Source organism: Aquarana catesbeiana, linkage group LG03 (assembly GCF_042186555.1).
Source record: "Aquarana catesbeiana isolate 2022-GZ linkage group LG03, ASM4218655v1, whole genome shotgun sequence".
In the NCBI taxonomy this organism is placed as follows: domain Eukaryota; kingdom Metazoa; phylum Chordata; class Amphibia; order Anura; family Ranidae; genus Aquarana; species Aquarana catesbeiana.
The window spans coordinates 130,257,506-130,283,942 of NC_133326.1; the positions used below are offsets into that span (position 1 = coordinate 130,257,506).

A 26,437-nucleotide genomic window follows, 5' to 3' on the forward strand; every position below is an offset into this window, starting at 1 on the left:
AAATATATATTGTTTTGCTTATATGTAGGTATAATAAATAGCAATTAATATAAGTTTAGGGATTTTTAAAGTTTTAAATTTACATAAAGATATTAAGAGTGTAATTTTGTTGTTATTAAATTTGTAAAAGCTTCTCCAGCCGTTTCAGATGGGTGACCCCGGCGAGAAAAAGGAACTAATTACACCTTAGTCAAGTTATTAATAAGGGAGAGCGCTAAACAAACAAACAAGTTTGGGGGGCCTATGCAAATTATAATAGATTAGGTGTGGGCAAATAACCATAGTTAAAATGGCGGCGAATTAACTTCCGGTAGAAAACTACCGATTGGCTTAAATAACAAGCTTAAGGTATAAATAGCTCGTACTAATGAGCCAAAAAAGATCCTGTCCCCCTTTCCAACAAGCTGGACTGGTCAAATGAACATCTGTTGATGGAGAAGAATTTGGATGGAGCCTAGTGACAGTTTAAAACACTCTGGGGACAATGAGTGATGGAGAGGGGGGGCTATATTTGAGTCTTATTGAATTCCAGTCAGTTCTACTGTTTATACATCTGAGGTGCTTTTTCACGCAGCTTCTCCATTGTTTTGGTACAACGTATATTCCCATCTGTGGGTATTGTATTGTGATTGTATGTACCATTTCTCACTGTTTGTAACCTTAAAGTATATAACCTGACTTGCCAACTAATAGTGGCAGAATGCAAACTGAGCTTTGGACATTTGACCAAGTGCTGGCCATTTTTATGTTTCAAATAAAACTGATTTAAACATTTTTTTCTGTATTAGACGCTCACATAAATATATACTTTCATTTTACATCAGCTAAATACATTCAAGGTGCAAAAAATCACAATATGGTCAAATTCAAACAGTTGGTTTTCCTTAACAAGCAGTCAGAACCTGAGTCCTGCTCTGTAGCTGCATGCAGTTGACAGACTTTGGAAAGATAAGGAACTGTAGTGCTCCTTTCACACGAGGCGGACTCCGCTTCCATGGAGTCCGCCTCTGTCCGCCGTCTCAGTGGGAGATCAGTCTGTTGATCTCCACTGAGCCGGTGGATGGCAGGTCCCTCTCTGCTCACTGAGCGGGGAGGGGCTTGTCAGGCGCCGCTGCTGCCTATGGAGGGATCGGATGAAAACGGACAGCATGTCCGTTTTCATCAGCTCTCACCTGATCCGATCCGCCAGCGACGGACCTGGACGTAGGGCCATCCGTCTGCTTTTAGCAGATCGGACGGGGTCGGATGTCAGCGGACATGTCTTCGCTGACATCTGTCGCTCCATAGGCTAACATGGAGCGCCCGTTCAGGTCCGCCGTCAAAACTGACAGGCGGAACGGTCCGATCATGTGAAAGGGGCCTAAGACATTGAACATGTGCTACATGTAATGAATATTGATGCATTTGCTTAAGTGATTTAAACTGAAAGTTTGAGTGGGCATAAAAGGTGGTTCCATTTTGCTAGTTTGGGCAAAGAAAAGCATTGTCCACAGGATCTTGCCAAATATTGAAAACATGCACTGAATTTTCTTTTCTGAAGTTTATTTTCTAAAGTGTCTGTCTCTCACTCTCGTTCTCTCGTTCTCTCGTTCTCTCTCTCTCTCTCTCTCTCTCTCTCTCTCTCTCTCTCTCTCTCTCTCTCTCTCTCCATACAGTATCTAACAAAAGTGAGTACAGAAATTAATGGCTGTGTTGAGTTATTTTGAGGGGACAGCAAATTTACACTGTTATACAAGCTGTACGCTCACTACTTTACATTGTAGCAAAGTTTCATTTCTTCAGTGTTGTCACATTATTATTATTATACAGGATTTATATAGCGCCCACAGTTTACGCAGCGCTTTACAACATTAGGGCAGCTAGTACAATTACAATACAATTCAATACAGGGGGGAATCAGAGAGCCCTGCTCCTTAGAGCTTACAATCTAGGAGGGAAGGTCAAGTTATACAAAAGGGTAATAGCTGTGGGGGATGAGCTGATGGAGAAAATAGTGCAGTTGTTAGATGGCTGAAGAGGAAGGTTTTCAGGGATCGCCTAAAAGTCAATAAATGTGGAGACAGTCTGACATCTTGGGGTAGTGAATTCCAGAGGATGGGCGAGGCTCGGGAGAAGTCCTGGAGGCGGATATGGGAGGAGGTGATGACGGAGCTAGAGAGCAGGAGGTCTTGGGAGGAACGAAGAGGGTGATTAGGTTGGTATTTTGAGACTGGGCTAGTGATGTAGCTGGGGGCAGAGTTGTGGATGGCTTTGTAACTAATTGTTAGTATTTTGAATTTTATTTGTTGGGTGAGTGGCAGCCAATGGAGGGATTGGCAGTAGGGGGGTAGCAGACACTAAGCGGTTTGTAAGGTAGATGAGTCTGGCAGCAGCATTCATGATGGACTGAAAGGGGATAATCTATTTAAAGGTAAGCCAATGAGGAGGGAGTTGCAGTAATCAAGAGATAACCAGGGCGTGAATCAGGAGCTTTGTGGTTTCATTGGTTAGAAAGGGAAGTAGTTTAGAGATGTTGCGGTGGTTGAGGCCGCAAGCTTTGGAAAGTGATTGGATGTGGGGCCGAAAGGAGAGTTCAGAGTCCAGGATAACACCTAGCACCCTGACATGTGGGGACCTGTGGATGGTTGTGCCATTGCTCTTAACAGAGAAGTCAGGGGAAGAGGCACGTGGGGGAGGAAATATTATAAGCTCGGTTTTGGACAAGTTGATTTTGAGGAAGTGGTGTGACATCCATACAGATATGTCTGTTAGTAAGTAGTGAGGCGTGAGGAGACTGATGGAGTGAGTTTAGGGGTGGAGAAAAAGACATGAAAGATATAATAAAATATTTACAAAAATGTGAGGGGTGTACTCACTTTTGTGAGATACTGTGTGTATATATATATATATATATATATATATATATATATATATATATATATATATATATATATGTATAAATATACAGTGCCTTGAAAAAGTATTCATACCCCTTGAAATTTTCCACATTTTGTCATGTTACAACCAAAAAAGTATTTTATTGGGATTTTATGTGATGGACCAACACAGAGTGGCACATAATTGTGAAGTGGAAGGAAAATGATAAATGCTTTTCACATTTTTTTACATATAAATATCTGAAAACTGTGGCGTGCATTTGTATTCCGCTCCCCTGAGTCAATACTTTGTAGAACCACATTTTGCTGCAATTACAGCTGCAAGTCTTTTTGGGCTTCTCTCTACCAGCTTTGCACCTAGAGAGTGAAATTTTTGCCCATTTGTCTCTGCAAAATAGCTCAAGCTCTGTCAGATTGCATGGAGAGCTTCTGAGAACAGCAATTTTTGCTTTGATCTAAACCATTCCATTGTAGCTCTGTCTGTATGTTTAGTCGTTGTCCTGCTGGAAGGTGAACCTCTGCCCCATTCTTAAGACTTTTGCAGACTCTAACAAGTTTTCTTCTAAGATTGCCATGTATTTGGCTCCATCCATCTTCCCATAAACTCTGACCAGCTTCCCTGCCCCTGCTGAAGAAAAGCATCCCCACAACATGATGCTGCAACCACCATGCTTCACGGTGGGGATGGTGTGTTCAGGATGATGTGCATTGTTAGTTTTCCACCAACTGTAGCGTTTTGCCTTTAGGTTAAAATTTTTGGTCTCAACTGACCAGAGTACCTTCTTCCACATGTTTGCTGTCCCCCACATGGCTTCTTGCAAAGTGCAAATGCGCCTTCTTATGGATTTCTTTCAACAATGGCTTTCTTCTTGCCACTCTTCCATAAAGGCCAGATTTGTGGAGTGCATGACTAATAGTTGTCCTGTGGACAGATTCTCCCACCTGAGCTGCGGATCTCTGCAGCTCCTCCAGAGTTACCATGGGCCTCTTGGCTGCTTCTCTGATTAATGCTCTCCTTGCCCAGCCTGTCAGTTTAGATGGATGGCCATGTCTTGGTAGGTCTGCAGTTGTGCAATACTCTTCCCATTTTCGGATTATGATTTGAACAGTGCTCCATTAGATGTTCAAAGCTTAGGATATTTTTTTTATAACCTAACCCTGCTTTAAACTTCTCCCCAACTTTATCTCTGACCTGTCTGGTGTGTTCCTTGGTCTTCATGATGCTGTTTGTTCACTAAGGTTTTCTAATAAACCTCTGAGAGCTTCACAGAACAGCTGTATTTATACTAAGATTAAATTACACACAGGTGGACTCTATTTACTAATTAGGTGACTTTTGATGGCGATTGGTTCCACTAGATTTTAGTTAGTTGTATCGGAGTAAAGGGGGCTGATTACAAATGCATGCCACACTTTTCACATATTTATTTGTAAAAAAAAAATGAAAACCATTTATCATTTTCCTTCCACTTCACAATTATGTGCCACTTTGTGTTGGTTTATCACATAAAATCCCAATAAAATACATTTACGTTTTTGGTTGTAACAAAATGTGCAAAATTTCAAGGGGTATAAATACTTTCTCAAGGCACTCTATATACACACAATTATACCTCATCAGCCTATATAGTTTTCAGAGCCTTTTACAATATGCATACAACTGGCAAAATAATCTGGTCTCATTTTAGAGCAAGATCTCTTCCACTTTATGTTTAGTATCTTATTATTGGTAAATTTTATTGCATTCTTTTTGCTTCCCATTTCATGGCAATTTTTGCATTTTGGATTACAAATTAAATTATTTGGAGGCGTTTAATTTTTTTTTTCTGTAATCTCTACATAGCTCAGTCTTTTTGTCTCTGCATAGTGTGAGCTCTTAACTCTCACTGTCTCTTTGTGGCATAGCCTGTCTCTCTCCCTCCCTCTGAAGCGTGAAGCGAGGGTTGCCATGGCAACGCAGCAAGAACAGAGAACTGCATCCCAGAGCATTGAGAATAGAGGGAGGGAGAGACAGCAAGAGAAGATGACCATAAAGAGAGACAGAGTGAATGGATTAAGAAAGATAGAAGTTAAAGAGTAATAGATAGGGAGAAATAGATGAATGATAACATAGAGCAGAGTAGAAAGCAGCTGGCAGTAAGCACTACTGAGACCGCAGCTACTACAGGAGACACTGAATTTGTATTACAGGAATCTGTTGCTATAGATAGATAAATGCTAGTGAAGATGTCCTAAGTAGCTTCAGTGCAATCTTCACCCTATATGGCTGTGCCAGGGATCTTGGTGATAGGCCTCAAGAATGAAATCACGGTGCAGGGTTGGGAAGCTGCTGGCGCAGTGCGACCCCTCATCTCGGGAGTATGATGAGATGGTTGTGGAAAAACGCCGGCTCTTTCCGGATCCTCGCCGCCTGCTGGATAAGACATGTAAGGTCACTTCTCTTTTTCTTCCAGCTCCCCCACCTCCAAAGAGAGCACCCAGCACCACACTCACCCTACGATCCAAGTCCATGACAGCTGAGCTGGAGGAATTGGGTAAGTCTGGATGAACTATGACTGGGCATAATGTTTCTGAGCACTTTAATAAAGCACAGATAAAAGTGACTAGGAAATACAGAATAACATGTGAATTTAATATTTCTACAAAGACCAATAACTTGTATGGACTAATACATTTAACTCTGTCTGCAGAACAGACTCAATAGCATATGGGTGAATTACATAGCCCCGAGGGCAAGACATGAGAACTGGCTGTTTGTATGCTTGTATGCTTTGATTACACTCAATAGAAAGAAATCTGATGGGTAAAGAAGAGTGGCAAGGTGTTGAACTGTTCAGTTTCATATATAAAATATTAATTTCTTGCATGGAGATGTATACATATAAAGTATATACTTGGAGATCATTTATAACAATTTCATAAGAGATTTTTTACAAAATCCATATGCCTCCACACTACAAATGACTATATAGATAGTAGTCAATGATTCAGTGAAAGTTTTTAACGTGTAATTTTGTGGGAGGTTTTTAAACCTTTTTGCATGGCATTTTTAACATCATACTCAAGTAAATTTTTGTTTCTATGTCAACATGTTTGTCTTATCTAAGTCTTTGCATCCAGTGAATTTGTTTGTTCATTGTTTGCTGTTTATAGTGTCTACAGGCTGTTTATAGTGGTTACTATTATTATTATACAGGATTTATATAGCGCCAGCAGTTTATGCAGCGCTTTACAATGTAGAAGGGGGACAGTACAATTACAATACAGTTCAGTACAGAAGGAATAGGAGGGCCCTGCTAATGGAGCTTACAATCTAAAGGGAGGGGGAGGTGGTACAAAAGGTAATCAATGCGGGGCATGATCTGATAGAGGTGATTTGGGTACAGTTCTTAGGTAGAGATGGGAAAGGCTTCCCTGAACAAGTGAGTTTTCAGGGATCAACTAAAGGTGAACAGGGTAGGAGCTGACTGGACATACTGGAGCGGGCAGTTCCAGAGGATGGGAGAGGCTCTGGAAAAGTCCTGGAGGCTATCATAGTGATATAGATAGTAATATAGATATAGTAAAATATCTAGTGTTGAAAAATGCTAGACAAATGTTTTATTATACTGGTAGGAAATAAGGTAAAAAATAAATCTGATAGAGCTTAAATTTGTTACCTTTATTCCCTATGTCAGTGATGGCGAACCTTGGCACACCAGATGTTTTGGAACTACATTTCCCATGATGCTCATGCACTCTGCAGTGTAGTTGAGCATCATGGGAAATGTAGTTCCAAAATATCTGGAGTGCCAAGGTTCGCCATCACTGCCCTATGTGCTGCCTTAACTTACCCTAATCTAACTATCTAGGCCATACTGTAACTGGTGAGGCTGAAAGTTACTATTAGAGTAATATGATACACAAATAACATGTAATAATAATAACAACAACCTGAATAAACTAAATAGTATAAAATTTAGGTCCCCATGCAGACACTGCAATGCGCAACATTCCCAGTGTACTGAATGCTAATCGTGCATTGATATATGCTTGGAGTTATTGAAGAAATAAAGTTATTTGCTCTACAACCATCTGTTACTGGTTTCATACTTGCAGAACGACTTGATGAGATATTGGTGGCTTCTGATCCCTCTTTAAGACCAGAGATTGCCGAGGCTGACTCCAGAGCTGCTACAGTCAAACAGCGACCCACAAGCAGACGCATCACCCCAGCTGAGATAAATGTAAGAAATTGTACATACTGCTACTTTTATTTATTTTCATCATGCATTCTCTATTCGCAATGCATTTTAAATATGGAATAGGAAAAGTGAAGAAAGAGGTTTTCGTTATAACAGCATTTTAGATTTTGCATTGTCTGTAGTATGTTCTTTATAACAGAATTTTAAAGTTTTCATTGTTTACAGTATGCTCTTCATAACAGCATCTTGATTTTGTATTGTTTGCAGTATAGCTAACAGAACCTGGAACTAGTTTCAGAAATGTTATACTGTGTACTTTTTAATTAATCACCCTGATGTTCAGTTTGTGAGAGTTTGGTGAAATACTGCATATTTTTTGCAGGAGCTCAATCACTTGAGATATTTTGAGCTGTCTGCTTTTCTTACAGTCACTACTAGAAAGACAGGGGATTTCCCCACATGCAATATCACAGATCGCCAGTGAAAAGCCTCATTTTTCCCTTCACCATGGCATGTCTCGGACCAAGTCTGTTGGTAAGTAACAAAGCATAAAATTTCACACACTAATAACTGTAGTGGAATATGTGCAATATACTATCAGTATAGCATACTGTGATTGTAGTGTATATACATTTCTGCCAGTGTTAACAGTCAAGGCTTTTACATAGTAAATTAATTATTATCCACAGCCATATTGCTATGAATGTCTTATTTATGGTCCTAGTCACTGAATTGGTTAAATAATGCCCTGCTTGTGAAATAGCGCAATATATTTACGGTTGCCTCTTTTCCTTTTAAATGTAGTTAGAAATAGTTCTTTATTCCAAATATGGTCTCACAGTTTAGGATTTACTGCAAAGACTAGTATGTTATCTGTTTTGGGGCCAAAACGTTTTCTTTTGGTTTACCATAGAGCGGAAAAGAGCCAGAATCTCTGGCAGGTTTGTTTTGTTTTGCTGTCTGTTTCCTTGTTGTAATGATTTTCCCTAATTTCTTGTTGTTCCACTGCAAGAGGAAGTGAGCAGAATCTCTCTAAGGCTTCTTTCACACGGACGAACCATCTATCCGTTTTTCTTCCATCCGTCAACAGACGACAATGCATTCCTATGGGCAAACGTTTGACCATCCGTTACCATCCGTTAACCTCCGCTTCCAATTTTATCAGTTTTTTTAACATACAAGGCTACGTCCAGATCCGTGAAAACAGATATTAACTGACGTTAACGGACAATGTCCGTCAACGTCCGATCAGTTAAGATCCGTTTTGAAGAAATAATTTTTTTTTGTTTATCTGTGAACTCAACCTACGACCCAGGCAGTAGTTTGACAACAGGAAGTACATCCCCAGTACATCCCCAGTACATGCCCAAGGAGAAACATGGCAAGAGATGTCTCCCATGAGGAGCTTATAAACCTGGTGCACGAAAGGACAAAGGAAGGACACAGCAAGGACAAGTCACTCACTGAAAACTGCAATGCAGCATGGGGGGAGCAATGCTTTCTGGGTAATTTCCTTAAAGGCACAGAAACTGCTGTACACGGATCAAAACAGATACAAAAACGGATGAAAAAATGTATGTAAACGTGTACATTAACGGATGAAAACAGATATTAACGGAACGGAAGACGGATGAAGATGAATGAATGACGGATAAGAACTAATACGTTTTTAATGTGGCTAAACTGATGGTGCCCGTGTGAATGAGGCCTTACAGGGTCACAGACAGCAGTTAAAACACTTTTATTAGTTGAGGAAAGATTAGAGCCTTAATGGTAAAGGTTTTTGTTACTGTCTGGGCTCCTGTTGGTGATCCTTACTTCCAGCAGATTAATAGACAACAATATACAGTATAACAAAATGTTACTTTGTATGGCAGGTTATTCCTGGTGTTTTGGGTGCTTTTCTTCTTTTGCTGTACTGTATATTAAAAAAATATATACATATACATTATGTTATGATTAAAAAAAACTGTTCAAAGAACAGGAGTGGGGTAAGGTAACTATAACCAATCCAGTTTGAGTGTTCATCAACTTAAGACAAGAATATTTTATGCCTTTTGCATTTTTGCACATTGCTCTGTTTGACTTCCCTGGCTCACACTAATGCGATGTGGGAAACACACAAGATTCTCTGCGTTTCCGTGCATCACATCGTACTGCAGAGCAATCGCACAGTGTCGCTATCTGCTGCGGGTGTCAATGTTAGATTACCAACACCCCGAAACAAATTGCAAACGAAGTGCGATTGCCAGAATCGCATCGCATGGGTGGGAATTCAGGTCAGCTCAGGCTGGCTCAGATCGCACCGCACAGACATCGCGATTCCTGTTCGAATTACATGCAGTGTTTTCCGTGCGCACCCAGACTCAAACAAAATTCATTGTCTTGCATGAGTTGCATTTGCAAAACAACTTGAATGATACAAAGAAATATACACTTGCTTATAACTGTGCAAAGGTTTTAACTATGTGTCTCTTATTAGGTGAAGATGAAAAGCTGTCAGATTCATTCCTTGATGGACGTTTTCCACGCAGCACCTCCATGCAGGATTCTTTAAGGGAAGGTCCAATAATACCACCACCTCCTCAAAAAACTGCTCCCCCACCTCCATCCCCATATTACTTTGACACAGGACCACCACCTGCTTTCTCTCCACCGCCACCCCCAGGTAGAGGGTATGATACTGTGCATTCTAGTTTTAAACCAGGTTATGAAGCCAGGCTTCATGGCCTTCAGCATGGAATGGGATCTGCAGAGCTCTTAAGTATGGATCGTGCCCTTCCTACTCCTGATCGCCAAAAGCGTGCTCGTTCCATGATTATTCTTCAAGATACGTCTCACCTCCCTGTGGAACCAACAGGTATTCCTCGGCCTGGCCCATCACCTACCCCTCCAGAGAAATTAAAACGTAGAAGCCGGCCTATGGATAATCCTTATGCTAATATGGGTCTGTTTGCACCAATGAAGCCTCAACGCAAAAAAAGTCCACTTGTGAAACAGCTCCAAGTGGAGGATGCCCAAGAGCGAGCTGCATTAGCCATGGCTGGGGGTTATTCCCGCGATCCCTCACCATCACGACGCAGCCCACGACAAAGCATGATGGAATTGGGAACTGCACACCATGATCCACTTGGTAGTCCTTTTGCAACAGCACTTGCAGGAGTAATGAAGGATCGTGAGCGACGGCTGGATGAGAAGCGTAAATCCACAGTCTTCCTTTCGGTCGGAGCATTGGAGGGAACACCACCTTCCCCAGATCTCCCCTCCCTACAACCTTCACGCTCTGTTGATGAGCGGTTACTGGGGAGTCGTGATGTTCTTCTACCATCTCCAGGTTCTTCACTAAAGTCACTAATGTACAGTAGTCCCCATTCTACATTCATTCACCCCTTAACTGGTAAGCCCCTTGATCCCAACTCTCCTCTTGCACTTGCGCTGGCCGCAAGGGAACGTGCACTTTCTGCCCAGGCACCATCTCCCCCTCCTCCAAGGACACCCACTCCGGTAAGGAGTCCAGATTCAGACAGAGCTCCTCCACTCTTTCTGGAAATTCAAACCAAAGAGGGGGAGATGGGAATAGAATTAGAAGGATCAGCGTCACCCATATACAGTCCTTCAGGGGCACCATTAAAGGGCCAGTGGGGCACCCCCCGAAGAAGGGATGGGGAAACTCGTGCAGAGAAAAGTCCAGAACGACCAGAATTTAAAGCAGAGGAAAGGAAACCTATGATTTTAAGTATAGTTGACACATCTCAGCAGAAGACAGCAGGGCTTATAATGGTGCATGCTACCAGCAATGGAACCGACGATAAAGAACAGGAGCCACCAGCTACTACTGACCAGCAAGAAGCTACACAGCCCCAAGATACTGAAGAGAAGGCCCCCTCAAGCTCTTCTTCTGATAAAACACTTGGGCAGGGAAGCTCAGAGGAGGAAGTTGAACCATATGGGGCCAATTTGCCACCAGCCATGCTGTCCTCTAGTGATGAGGAAACTAGAGAAGAATTAGCAAAAATTGGACTATTGCCTCCTCCTGATGCTTTTGCCAATGGAGTCCTTGTCACCAAACCTGGCACCCCCATCAGCCAATTGACTCGGCCTGGTACTTTGGCTGTGCCATCTGCCAAGCAAGCTAGTAGTGTACCACCCTCAGGGAAGACTTCTGATGCCCCACTGCCCCATCCAGAGTCAGCTACTGACTCAGGTGTGGAAGAAGTGGACACCAGGAGCTCGAGTGACCACCATCTGGAGACCACGAGCACCATCTCAACTGTGTCCAGCATGTCCACTCTATCCTCAGAGAGTGGGGAGCCCACTGACACCTACACCTCGTACGCTGACGGTCAAACTTTTATACTCGAGAAGCCACCAGTGCCTCCAAAGCCCAAACTCAAGTCTCAACTGATGAAGGGCACCGTGACCTTCAGGGACCCCCTGCTCAAGCAGTCCTCAGACAGTGAGCTCATTGCCCAGCAGCAACTTGCAGCGGGCCGTCCGCGCTACCTCTTTCAGAGAAGATCTAAGCTATGGGGAGATCCAGTGGAGAGTCGGCCCCTTTCCCATGGGGGACCTGTTGAAATAGAAAAGCCGTCTATAATTGGAGAGATAAGTTCCCGACTTCAGCTGCTAAACAAGGATACGCGGTCACTGGGGGAGGAGCCATCAATTCCGGGGATGGACCCCGGCAAGAAATCTCCAGTGGTGGCGGCTCGGTAAGAATTGGGAAAATATTAGATTGAAAGGGGTGGGAATAGAGCATTTTGATTATTTATTTACATATCCTGTAAGTAGTGCAGCACTGTTTTGATTTAAGGGAATAGATCATAGGCTTAGTTTTTGAAAAAGTTATAGATATTAACTATAAAATGTTGTAGAATAAGGAAAAAGCATTAAAGTTATCACTAAAGCAATGGAGGGAAGATAATATAGGCTACAGAATAGCAATTCCGCACTGTCAAACACTTTTCAAAGTGTTATATGTCAGTCTTTCCATTACGGTATAACATTGTGCCGGCGGTGGTGTCCTTCATCTTTTACATCCTCCCTTTGGGATATAACATTGTTTTTTGCTTTTTTTTAAAGAAAACGTTTTTTATGTTACCATTTATCTTATGCCCTTATATATATAGTATTTCTTATCAACATTATACAGCGTGCTATTATAAGCCCCCACTAAAATATACTTGATTTATTAAACATTACTCTTCCCCTTTAGGTAAGATGTGCTGTACTTTTGTAAATTAAATCCTGTTCCTCACTTACTTTATAATTGATACATATAATGTTCTAAAAATATAAAAACCTCTTACTACTTTTATATGTGGAATCACAGCTCTCTCACTACCACTGTGAATGTCTTCTTGGTGTTCCTTATGTTATTGTAGTGCTTATTACACTTCCTGGTTCAACCAACAAAATGGAGTATGCTTATCAATGCTTTCACCCAAGATTCACACAACTTTCGCTGAAGATTCACGTTTTCATTCATGATTCCATTGGAAAAATGTGTAAATCCTGGGTTAAATTTGTGTGAATCGTAGGTGAAATTTTGGTTAATATACCCCTACTTATTCTTAGGTCATAATTTTTTTTTTTCCTAGTGAGATATGCAGTTTGCCTAATACGAAGGTTAGTGAGATAGTATGAGGTTGATTTACAAAAGGCAAATATATGGAGCATTTTGCAAGTGCAGTGCTCCAGAGCTTAGTAAATGAGGTGGAGCTTCACTTTGCAAAGAATACCCAATCACATGCAAGAAAAAAAAAAACAGAACATGATTTACTAACTTCTGGAACAACTGTACTTGCAGAGTGCAAAGTCTATTTGCCTTTAGTAAATCAACCCCTTTGTCCCCTTTTACACTGCCAGCGTTATTCAGGCGCTACAGCGCTAAAAATAGCGCCTGTATAGCACCTGGGTTAAAACCGCGCCGCTAAAACGAAGGTAAAGCGGCGCTAAAAATAGTGCCGCTTTACCGCCGATGCCCCCCCCGGCTCGCTGTGAAAGCCCTCTTTGTGTCTGACTGTTAATAAGGTGCATGGTTGGTGAGCTGGACAAGCCACAACTGGCTTTTATGTGTTATAGCTCATATCATCTAATTTAAAATCAGCTTTTAATTGGCTGATTTGAGTTGTTGAAGTACACTGGTTGCTTTAAAATGCAGCACTTTGTTATTAAATTACATGCAGTTGTTATGAAGCATCAACAAAAATAATTTTTAGCAAAAAAAGCAAAAAAGCCTGTCAACACAGCCCCTTTTGGAAGTTCTCCATAAGGGGCTGTGTTGACAGGCTTTTTTGCTTTTTTTTCCTAAAAATTATTTTTGCCTGTCAACACAGCCCCTTATGGAGAACTTCCATAAGGGACTGTGTTGACAGGCTTTTTTGCTTTAAATCGGAGCTCTAGGCTCCTTCAAAAAAAATAAAAAGCCAGCAGCTAAAAATATGGTAGCTGCTGACTTTTAATATTAGGACACTTACCTGTCCACAACTCCAGCGGTGTCTTCCGAATTTTCAATCGGCTCTCGGGTGCTGCTGCCGCCATCCCGCGTAGGGGAAACCGGCAGTGAAGCCCTGTGGCTTCACAACCAGTTCCCTACTACGCATGCGTGGAGCACGCTGCGCTTTGTGAAAGGGCAGGTGGCGGGGGAATGAGGAGGGGGGCCGAACTTCCGGATGAGTTTGCCACAGCAAAGTCATCCGGAAGTGGGAGCGGGTACCTGTCAAAACCAGGTACCCACTCCCCCCAAAAGGTGCCAAATGTGGCAGCGGAAGGGGGGAGGAGGCAAATAAGCGGAGTTTCCCCTTTTAAACATGTTTTAAATTCCCATATAACTCTATGGGAAGGCAAAACCTACTTGAAGTTGGTTAGAAGGAATTCAACTGCAGGTCAGATGTACCTGTCAATAAATTCTGAATTCTGATATCTCAGAAGTGTCTGAAACTGGTTCCAAGCCCAAAGTGCAGTGACACACACCCTAATGTGCATAGTATAGCCTAATTAAGGGTTTGGTTGTATTAACAACTAAAATGAAATATGAATTCTGTGAAACAAGCCACAGCAAACATTCAAATATATGTGGAAATACCTAATAAGACATAGTGGCCCCTATTATTTTATAGTGCCCAGAGCTTTACATTGCATTAAACTTCTGAGAGTGATAAGGCCTCCTGTGATTTTACAGACTTCTTTTGGCCGCACTTCAAATTGAGGTTTTTGGACCCCTCCCACGCTTTTGCTAGCAAGACATTTTGTTATTCCTGACATCAGGCTATTATCATAATGCATCATTGCTGTTCTTAGGCCCATCTAAACAATTTCTTCTTCATGTAGAGCTCTGAAAGGGGACAATTCCTAGTATTCCTGACTTTGGTAGATTCTAAGTAGCTTCTAAAAGCTTGATATAGAAACATTTACTAAATATCCATCTGCTTCTTCTACATTGAACATTACCTGAACCTTTTTAAAATGTTTTGACTCATACATTTGTAGACTTTGAAGATAATGTCATTCCTTATAATAGAAAGGAAAAAAAAGCATCTAGTTCAACAAATTATATTCACGTTATTTACTTTTATGACTTGAAACACATTAATTCAGCATTTGCTTCCTTGTTGGTAAATGCATACATATAGTGTAATCAACCTGACTAAAAGATATTACCACTTTTAGCATATAATAAAATGCTGTACTTGTAATTTACAGTTAAAAAGGGTCATTGTCAGTTATGCCCAAGTGATCTTTCAATTTAAACAAGTCTAAGTAATAGTCCATATCTTGTTTAAGATGAGCAAAAGTGGTGAGCACACAAGAGTAAATCAGTGACTTATAATAGGCAAATGTTAAACATCCTATCCTGCCAAGCTACCTTCATTCCATCAATCAAGCTAGAATGTATTTCTAGTGATTTGAATTTTGTAGGTAAGATAAGGGATTTAACTTTTATGATAAATGCATCTTCCATTTGAGAGTGTCAGGGTATGCATAAAAAAGATGAATTGTTTTCGGAAGTAGAAAAGGTGGCAGATCAGGCCAAACTGTGCAAAACAGACAAAGTATTAAAGGACAAGTTTGCAAATAATATAAACCCCCAGCCCCCCTCCAAAGCCACATAAGCCACATTAAGCTGATCAGTCCTCATCCCCAAAGAGGCATACTTATCTGCTTCAGTGATGGCAGCCTCCCTTGTTTACATCCAAGCCAGTAAAATCTAGTACTGGGCTACCTAACATTAAATAGACTTAAATGGACATTGCTCCAGCCTATACAGCCTATTCAAGTCTATAGAATATAATTGCGCGGGCTGACCAGTAGTAGCTTTTAATCTGCCAGGAAGTAAAGAATACAGGAGACCCTGAAACATTTATGGTGTTTTCTACTTTCTACACCATTACCATGGATAAGAACAATATAGCATTTAAAATGTATTAAAGAAATAGGTACACACAAAAGAGCTCAGAAAAATGTATATCTAGTACTGTACAAATTAACGAACTATAAGTTTAAATAAAACATAATAAATTAACTTAAAGTGTCCATCTAGCCAAAAATATGTTATTGGTTCTGGATAGAGTGGGAAAGGGTTAGAACCCTTGTTGATATAAAATATATATATATATATATATATATATATATATATATATATATATATATATATATATATATATATATATATATAATATAAAACTGTGCTATCTGGGGCTCTGTTAAAGCTTCCCCCCCTTTCTGTCCTGGTGACAATGATTTCTACCAGACTGGAAGTGAGGGGAAAATCTCCCAGCAGCAACAAAGACAGAAATAAAACCATTTTTAATAAAACCATTTTAAAGTAGAGTAGAGGAAAGCTGGATCCCTTATCTGCTTTTTATTAGGAAATCTCACTAATTGAGCCTCAGAGAGTAATAGAACCCCAACAGTTGTTCTAATCCTTCCCACTTACATCCAAAACTGTAAAAAAAATGTTTTAACTGGACATAAACTTTCATTATAGAAGAACTCTGTGAATCATTTAACAATAGTGTTTAAGGAGGTAAGAGAAATATGTAAGTTCCTCTTTTCTTTTTTTTTTTTCATTCTCTGCAGCTCACCACTGCCTGCATGCTTCTGGGCTTAGTAATCATCGCTTCATTATTTAAAAAACTGGGTATCCTAGAAATGGTGCTTAGACTTTCCTATTGTCATTGGAGGGCTACATCCCCAGACTAATAATGCAAACATAAACCTTCTATAGATAGAACTTTAAATGTCCTTCCAATGAACACAAACATGATCCAAAAATGTATGAAAATGTTGAAATACATGTCTTTATTCAAAACATTTTAAGAAGAACATCCGTTTGTTTAGAAAGCTACAGTTTGATCAATACATATAATCTACCACAGATCTCTCATTTAAGAGACACAGAGTTTGTTGAGCATTGAGATCTTCTGATCTCAATAGTAGATCTCACTCAGAATAAGTTGGTAGCTGCCCCATCAAACAAATATATCTTTAAAATCAGAGAAGGCTGATTTGAGGATATGCAGGCTCAATCCCACCAGCCCATGGTAGGACCACCAATCATGAAGGGGGGAGAAAAAAAAGGGGGGGGGGGTTTGGATACACTGTGAGAAAGACAGACTTGGGACTTTCCTGTGCAAATGGCATTTCAGACCTATAAGAGGATGTGGTAACATATCTGCCTATACTAAGCTGGCCCCATCTATGACTTTGGATTTCTATAGCCTATCTATCTCCACTCATCTTACTCGCACAGTTGTGACGTATACTTGGTTATAACCCACAGTGTCACTCACCTCTCTTATTATTTGTAAGGGCAATCCCCCCTTTTTCTTTTTCTCCTTCCCCCTTCATGATTGGTGATCCTCCCACGGGCCGGTGGGATTGAGCCTGCATATCCTCACATCAGCCTCCTTTGATTTCAAAGATATATTTGTTTGATGGGGCACTCACCAACTCATTCTGAGTGAGATATATTTTTGTCCGCATGAGAGATCCAAGGTCCTGATGAAATGGCCTCTGTCTGTAAAATGCGTCGACCAAATCTGTATTTACTCAAAAGATCTCCATGCTCAACAAACTCTGCGTCTCTCAAATTAGAGATCTGTGGTAGATTCTATGTATTGATCAGATGGTAGCTTTCTAAACAAATGGGTGCTGATCTTAAAATGTTTTGAATAAAGACATGTATTTAACATTTTAATACAGTTTTGGATCATGTTTGTGTTCATTGGATGGACATTTAAAGTCCTATCTATAGAAGGTTTATGCTCGCTGCATTATTTAAGTTGCAAAAGTCAGACACAGATTTTTTTGAGTACAAACACTTTATACTATTGTACCGGAATGGGACTCCAGTGGGCAGCAGATGAAATGCAGGAGAAAGGAGATTTTGCAGCAATGATTTTTGAGTAGGGTATCACTGTGGTTAGTGTAATTTAAAGATTATTCTTAACCAGATTCTGCTGTTTCACTTTTAGTGTTTAGAAGGTGGCGATAATTAAGACTTTAATCACTTTTAATATACTTTATTTGCAACATGTAAATAAAGCCCTGCTCCTATCTTGACAAATCTCATATCTACTAGGCTTTAAGCCTTTAAAATAACAACCAGTAGGGTGTTGAAACATATATGTCAAGAATGTTATAAATATAAAACTAATTGCTAATTAAAGTCAGCTGTGATTGATAAAGGACTTTAACCAGCTTGTATATACCCCTTCATCACCAGGACATTTTTTCTGTTTTCTTTGATGCAATAGTTTGATTGACAGTTACTTAGCCATGCAACAACTGTACCCAAATTAATTTTATATTATTTTGTTTGACAGATAGAGCTTTTATGTTGGTATTTATAACCACAGTTTATTTTTTATTTTGTATTTTACAAAGAAGAAAATGTCCCAAAACTTTGAAAAAACTGTGGGAGTGGGGTGTCATACTCAGGATCGGCATTGTGTGCATGCCACACATGTGCATGCATATTTACAAAAAATACATTTTTAGACATTCTGTTAAAATAGAAGGTGCCCAAATGGAGGTTTTACAATGGCCAATCATGGGGTGTTGAATGAATCTATTTAGGAAATGTGCCAAGGAAGTGAACACAAACCAGTAAATTTATGTTACCTGTTAGTTAAGTGCCCTTTTATTGACTGGACTGGTTACTAAATGACAGTGGTCCTAATGTCCCATAAGTGCCAGTCACCCTGGCTGACCTCAGAGACAGTATTTTGTGCCATTTCACAACCCAGCACATCCATGGAACGTATGATATTACAGCAGAACCAATCCCAACATCCCTTGCTCTTGACAAAATGTTCATCTCCACTCTGCAAAGAATGACAGGTGCTCTTTAAACATTTTTAGACTTTTCATGATACAAAAGACATCTGCATTTTTTGGGTTGATTGGCAAAATTGTATCCTTCTTTGATATGATATCTATAAAACTGGGCAAGTGTAGGAACATCTGAAGGTATATAATCAAGTTCGCTTTTTTCTAATTGGTTAGGGCAGTGTTTCTCAACCTTTTTTAAGTCAAGGCACCCTTTAAAGCTCTGCACAATCTGGAGGCACTCCATTCCAAAATGTAAAAAATAAACTAATAGCTTTACATAATGCAGCAACATACACACATGTAGGACACCCAACATTACAGGTGATTTATTCTTCTAAAGCAAATACACAGTTTTCCACAGTGTTCTATGCTGTTGTAAACAATATTCTCTGTCAGTTTCTCTCCATCACTAATGTGGATTGATAGGTTTGTATCACATCAGGATGGAACTGTGGATACAAAAAATAGTAGGGAGGGTGCCACGTCCTAACTTAATTGAAAAACTGAATATGGACAATATCATTGACTTTATAGGCACAGAGTACACACAATTTGATAAAAAGTTTTTTTTGATTTATTACAGAATTTGATTAAAATAGCATATTGTAACATAGCACAATACAAATATTGCCTAAAGAATATATGTAACACCACCATAACCACCAAGACCCGTTCCTAGTAGGCGTGAGGCGTCCAAATGGAACAATAGCCAAAATCCAATTGGGCTGGGTGTAGGTAAATGTGGTATTATAACGCTTTACAGCACGCATTAGTGCTTCCTCAGGAGCTTAGGCAGATGTTCTAAATGAACAGAAATAAATAATAAATCATACATGTAACAAATAACTGTAAATACAGTCATACTGGTGTCAAACCTGGCATTGATGATCAACCCTCGAGCTAGCGCAAAACCACCCATAACCCACACTGAAGTAACACAGGAGCAAACCGCAAATATGGAGACACACATATACAGTATCTCACAAAAGTGAGTACCAATTGGCCTAAAGTGTCAATATTTTGTGTGGCCACCATTATTTTCCACCACTGGAGTCCTCTTCCACTCCTCCATGATGACATCACAGAGCTGGTGGATATTAGAGACCTTGCTCTCCTCCACCTTCCGTTTGAGGATGCCCCACAGATGCTCAATAGGGTTTAGGTCTAAAGACATGCTTGGCCAGTCTATCACCTTTACCCTCAGCTTCTTTAGCAAGGCAGTGGTCATCTTTAAGGTGTGTTTGGGGTCGTTATCATGTTGGAATACTGCCCTGCGGCCCAGTCTCCAAAGGGAGGGGATCATGCTCTGCTTCAGTATGTCACAATACATGTTGGCATTCATGGTTCCCTCAATGAACTGTATCTCCCCAGTGCCAGCAGCACTCATGCAGCCCCAGACCATGACACTCCCACCACCATGCTTGACTGTAGGCAAGACACACTTGTCTTTGTACTCTTCACCTGGTTGTCGTCACACACGCTTGACACCATCTGAACCAAATAAGTTTATCTTGGTCTCATCAGACCACAGGACATGGTTCCAGTAATCCATGTCCTTAGTCTGCTTGTCTTCAGCAAACTGTTTGTGGGCTTTCTTGTGCATCATCTTTAGAAGAGGCTTCCTTCTGGGACGACAGCCATGCAGACCAATTTGTTGCAGTGTGTGGCATATGGTCTGAGCACTGAATGGCTGACCCCCCACCACTTCAACCTCTGCAGCAATGCTGGCAGCACTCATACTTCTATTTCACAAAGACAAGCAATCTCTGGATATGACGCTGAGCTCGTGTACTCAACTTCTTTAGTTGACCATGGCAAGGCCTGTTCTGAGTGGAACCTGTGCTGTTAAACCGCTGTATGGTCTTGGCCACCGTGCTGCAGCTCAGTTTCAGGGTCTTGCCAATCTTCTTATAGCCTAGGCCACCTTTATGTAGATTAACAACTTTTTTTTTCAGATCCTCAGAGAGTTCTTTGCCATGAGGTGCCATGTTGAACTTCCGGTAACCAGTATGAGAGAGTGAGAGCGATAACACCAAATTTAACACACCTGCTCCCCATTCACACCTGAGACCTGGTAACACTAATGAGTCACATGACATTGGGGAAAGAAAATGGCCCAATTTGGTCAATTTCACTTAGGGGTGTACTCAATTTTGTTGCCAGCGGTTTAGACATTAATGGCTGTGTTTTGAGTTATTTTGAGGGGACAGCAAATTTAGACTGTTATACAAGCTGTAAACTCACTACTAGCAAAGTGTAATTTCTTCAGTGTTGTCACATGAAAAGATATAATAAAATATTTACAAAAATGTGAGGGGTGTACTCACTTTTGTGAGATACTGTACACAAGTAACTGCCACCTAACCAATGTGACATAATCTGCCACAAATGTGGTACCATTAATGAGGTATTATCAAAATTAACAATAAAATTCAAACTTGATACAAAGTAAAAGGGTATTGTGCTATTTTATAATATGTTTATATTTTAATCAAATACTGTAATAAAGCAAAACAACTTTTATCAAATTCTGTGTACTCTATGCCTATAAAGTCCATGATATTGTCCATATTCAGTTTTCCAACTCAGCTAATGTGACCCCATTGCTGATGGGAAGGGGCAGGGAAGCTGCAATCAAGGATGCTGTGCAGGTGCACAACGTCGTCATCCAACGACGTCATTGGTTGTTAGGCTGTCGACGGCTAGAAGGTTGTAATGGTGCACAATGAAAACCTGTGGCTCTGTGTAACTAAAAGGCAGGCTTCATCTACCAACTGGCTTGTATACAATTGGGAAATTTCTAGGCATTTTGCCAAGGCACCCCTGAAGAAACCTGAAGGCACCCAGGTTGAAAAAAGCTGGGTTAGGGTATGCAGATACTTTGCATCAGTATGATCACCATATGGGCTGTTTTAACACATGGTGACCATGTTTTTTTTGTCAAAGCTTAACTAAACAAGCTGAAGATAGAAGCTGATTGGCTACCATGCACAGCCGCACCAGATTTTGCACTTTCCAGTTTTAGTAAATAAACCCCACAGTTTTGAGGTTTTTTACAATGGTGTGGTATTAATGTGATTAATTAGCAATCAGTTTTTATATTTCTAATGTAAGCATTTTGGATACATATACAGTGCCTTGAAAAAGTATTGACCCCCCCTTGGCTTTTTACCTATTTTGTTACATTACAGCCTTTAGTTCAATGTTTTTTTAATCTGAATTATATGTGATGGATCAGAACACAATAGTCTAAGTTTTTTATTTCTGAAATATACATAAGACTATATTTCAGAAATAAAAAACGTATAATTGGCATGTGCGTATATATTCACCCCCTTTGTTATGAAGCCCATAAAAAGCTCTGATGCAACCAATTACCTTCAGAAGTCACATAATTAGTGAAATGATGTCCACCTGTGTGCAATATAAGTGTCACATGATCTGTCATTACATATACACACCTTTTTGAAAGGCCCCAGAGGCTGCAACACCTAAGCAAGAGGCACCACTATCCAAACACTGCCATGAAGACCAAGGAACTCTCCAAACAAGTAAGGGACAATGTTGTTGAGAAGTACAAGTCAGCGGGGTTATAAAAAAATATCCAAATCTTTGATGATCCCTAGGAGTATCATCAAATCTATCATAACCAAATGGAAAGAACATGGCACAACAGCAAACCTGCCAAGAGACGTCCACACACCAAAACAAAAATTACTTTCAGCAAAAAATAAAATGGCACGTTTTGAGTTTGCGAAAAGACATGTGGGAGACTCCCAAAATGTATGGAGGAAGGTGCTCTGGTCTGATGAGACTAAAATTGAACTTTTTGGCCATCAAAGAAAATGCTATGTCTGGCGCAAACCAGACACATCATATCACCCAAAGAACACCATCCCCACAATGAAACATGGTGGTGGCAGCATCATGCTGTGGGGGATGTTTTTGGAGGGACTGGGCAACTGGTCAGAGTTGAGGGAAACATGGATGGTGCTAAACACAGGGATATTCTTGAGCAAAACCTGTACCACTCTGTGTGTGATTTGAGGCTAGAACGGAGGTTCACCTTCCAGCAGGACAATGACCCCAAACACACTGCTAAAGCAACACTTGAGTGCTTTAAGGGGAAACATGCAAATGTGTTGGAATGGCCTAGTCAAAGCCCAAACCTCAATCCAATAGAAAATCTGTGGTCAGACTTAAAGATTGCTGTTCATAAGCGCAAACCATCCAAGTTGCAGGAGCTGGTGCAGTTTTGCAAGGAGGAATGGGCAAAAATCCCAGTGGTAAAATGTGGCAAGCTCATAGAAACTTATCCAAAGTGACTTGGAGCTGTCATAGCTGCAAAAGGTGGCTCTACAAAGTATTGACTTTAGGGGGGTGAATAGTTATGCACATTGACTGTTTCTGTTATTTTGTCTTATTTGTTGTTTTCTTCACAATAAAAACATCTTCAAAGTTGTGGGCATGTTCTGTAAATTAAATGATGCAAATCCTCAAACAATCCATGTTAATTCTAGGTTGTGAGGCAACAAAATCCGAAAAATGCCAAGGGAGGTGAATACTTTTGCAAGGCTCTGTATACTAGTGATTTTTTTGCCAGTCGATGATAGGCAACAAGACATGTATCTTTTCATATGATTAAGAAACAGAATGTGCTTAATTTGATGCTGTACTCCAGTGTCTGGAAAGCCTGTCAGGTGACGTGGAACAGATTCATTGCTAATTTCTTTGTGTGGGAGGCGTGCAATACTTCCGACAATGTTACTGAGAGCTGTGTACTGACATCCCGCTGCACAGACTTTTATCTGATAGGAGGTTAGCAATTTATCTTTCAAAGGCATTTAGAGAACTTTTGATCCTGTTCTAATTATCTGACTTGTTCCAATCTTTTATTCATAATATTACTTATAGTTGTTATTATCTTTAGTAGGGATAGGCGAACGGTTCGGCCTGAGCATAAGTTCGGGCTGAACTTTGGTTGTTCAGACATTCGGCGAACAACAAACATTATGTGGTATTCGTGGCAAATTCGAAAGCCGCAGAACCCTGTTAAAGTCTTTGGGACACTAACATGAAAAACCAAAAGTGCTCATTTTAAAGGCTTTTATGCAAGTTATTGTCATAAAAAGTGTTTGGGGACCTGGGTCCTGCCCCAGGGGACATGTATCAATCAATGCAAAAAAAGTTTTAAAAACAGCCTTTTTTTGGGAGCAGTGATTTTAATAATGCTTGAAGTGAAACAATAAAAATGAAATATTCCTTCAAATATCGTGCCTGGGGGGGGGGGGGGGTTGTCTATAGTATGCCTGTAAAGTGGCATACTTTTCCCATGTTTAGAACAGTACCACAGCTAAATGACATTTGTAAAGGAAAAAAGTAATTTAAAACTGATTGTGGCTGTAATGAATTGTCAGATTTCGGCAATATAGATAAGACTCATTGAAAAAAATGGCATGGGTTTTCACCGCAGTCCATTACCAGGTCCTTTAGGTCTGGTATGAATATTAAGAGGAACCCTGAACCAAAAATGTAAAAAAAATTGCGTGGGGGTCCCCCCAAAATCCATAAGGCCCTTCAGGTCTGGTATGTATTTTAAAGAGAACCCTGATCCAAAATGAAAGAAAAATGGCGTAGGGCCCCCCAAAATCCTTACCAGACCCTTATCCAAGCACGCAACCTGGCTGGCCACAGGAAAAGAAGGGGGGACGAGAGAGCGCCCCCCCTCCTGAACCGTACCAGGCCACATGCCCTCAACATGGGGAGGGTGCTTTGGAGTAGCCCCCAAAGCACCTTGTCCCCATGTTGATGGGGACAAGGGCCTCATCCCCACAACCCTTGCCCGGTAGTTGTGGGGGTCTGCGGGGGGGGGCTTATCGGAATCTGGAAGGGAGGCTCCCGCTGAGTGACACTTCTTCACGATGACAGCTGTTATAAAGCTGAGGGCGGGGCCACTCCATGACATAAATGGGCGATCCCTCCTTCCTCTGACATCACTCGGCGGGAGCCTCCCATGGAGGCGGAGCTGTTGTGGCTTTTTTTTTCTTTTTTTTTCGGTCCATCAGGTGGCGTGAGATGGATCTACTTTGCGGGACATTTTTATTTTTTTATTTTTTAATAAAGGACTTGTCCCAAAGTGTCCCCAAACACTTTTTTTTTACAATAGCTTGCATATAAGCCTTTAAAATTAGCACGTTTGATTTTTCATGTTCGTGTCCCTTAGACTTTAACGGTGTTCATCCAAATTTTTTGACTATTCGGCAACTTCTGGTGCGAACCGAACTGGGGGGGGGTGTTCGGCTCATCCTTAATCTTTACTAAAGATTTCTTGGCCTATTAGCGATGTTAATGATACATGATGGCTCAGGATTGGAAAGCATGATAATTAGGGCTAGATTTCCATCACTGCCATCTATAGACATACTATCTTTGATACCCCAAGCAAACCAACTACCCTCTGCTAGGATCACATCTTTTACAAAAAGCATTTTCTTGACTTATTGCTACTAACCTGTAATGTAATCTTGTGACTGATGATGGGGTAAAATGTGTAGTCAGACTGATTTACTAAAGAAATTGAGACTGATTTGACCCCACTAACGATTAGAAAATCGAACGTTCTTAAAATTAATTTTTTTTTTTTGAAGGAAGACATTGTTTTTTTTAACCGCTTCAGCCCCGGAAGAATTTACCCCCTTCCTGACCAGAGCACTTTTTGCGATTCGGCACTGCATCGCTTTTCACCTCTGCGGTTTTTATTTTTTGCGCTATAAACAAAAAAATAGCGACAATTTTGAAAAAAACACATTATTTTTTACTTTTTGCTATAATAAATATCCCCCAAAAATATTTTAAAAAAGATTTTTTTTCCTCAGTTTAGGCCGATACCTATTCTTCTACATATTTTTAGTTAAAAAAAAGTCGCAAAGCGTTTATTGATTGGTTTGCGCAAAAGTTATAGTGTTTACAAAATAGGGGATAATTTTATGGCATTTTATTAATATATTTTTTTTTTACTAGTAATGGCGGAGATCAGCGATTTTTACCGTGACTGCGACATTATGGCGGACACATCGGACATGTTTGACACATTTTTGGGACCATTGTCATTTATACAGCAATCAGTGCTATACAAATGCACTGATTCCTGTGTAAATGACACTGGCAGTGAAGGGGTTAACCACTAGGTGGCAGTGTAGGGGTTAGGTATGTCCTGGGGAATGTTTCTAACTGTGGGGGGGCGTGGCTACGTGCGACGCATCACTGATCTCTGTTCCCGATCACAGGGAGCAGAGATCAGTGACACTGTCACTAGGCAGAACGGGGAGATGCTGTTTACATTAGCATCTCCCCGTTCTTCCTCTCCGTGAGGTGATCGTGGGTATCCCTGCGGCGATCGAGTCCGCAGGACCCGCAACCCGACTCACGGAGCTAGCGGGCACGCAATGGCATGGAGGCAAATTTAAAGGGCAATACGGGTGCGCCCATTTGCCCAGCAGTGCCATTCTGCCGACGTACATCGGCGTGCGCCGGTCGGGAACTGGTTAAATAAAAAAATTTGATCTCTGAGTCTGATGATATTTACCAGATTCACCCTTTAATAGTATATATCCTCTAATAGCATATACAGTATATCTCTCCTCTAATAGTACATACAGTAGACCTCTCATCTAATAGTATATACAGTATATCTCTCATCTAATAGAATACAGTATATCTCTTCTAATAGTATATAGAGTATATCTCTTCTGTCTGCTGTTATTCTCAGAGTGGATTAGAGATTTTGCTCCCTAACCATATAGTTGGTTATTTATATTTACCACTGCAGAGAGATATTTAAGAATAAATTGCCTTTTTTAAAACTTTACATATTAACTAAATTATACGCCACACTTTTTTAAAGGTTATTAACTGATTAATCGAAACAATAATCGGCCAACTAATCGATTATGAAAATAATCGTTAGTTGCAGCCCTAATTAACATTCAATGTAATTATCCAATCATGGGAAAAGCATATTTCTGTTTACTAATATTATCT

The 26,437-nt window shown here is 40.5% G+C and overlaps 1 protein-coding gene across 4 annotated transcripts in view; it reads left to right on the top strand.

Annotated features, from left to right (window-relative positions):
- SHANK3 (SH3 and multiple ankyrin repeat domains 3) overlaps positions 1-26,437 on the top strand; it is a 605,848-nt gene that overhangs the window by 549,997 nt on the left and 29,414 nt on the right. For all 4 annotated transcript variants that reach the window (XM_073619226.1, XM_073619225.1, XM_073619228.1 and 1 more), the window contains exons 19-22: positions 5,330-5,410; positions 6,975-7,102; positions 7,489-7,594; positions 9,543-11,772. In XM_073619226.1, the coding sequence (XP_073475327.1) occupies positions 5,330-5,410; positions 6,975-7,102; positions 7,489-7,594; positions 9,543-11,772 (2,545 nt within the window). The remainder of the gene's footprint in view (positions 1-5,329; positions 5,411-6,974; positions 7,103-7,488; positions 7,595-9,542; positions 11,773-26,437) is intronic.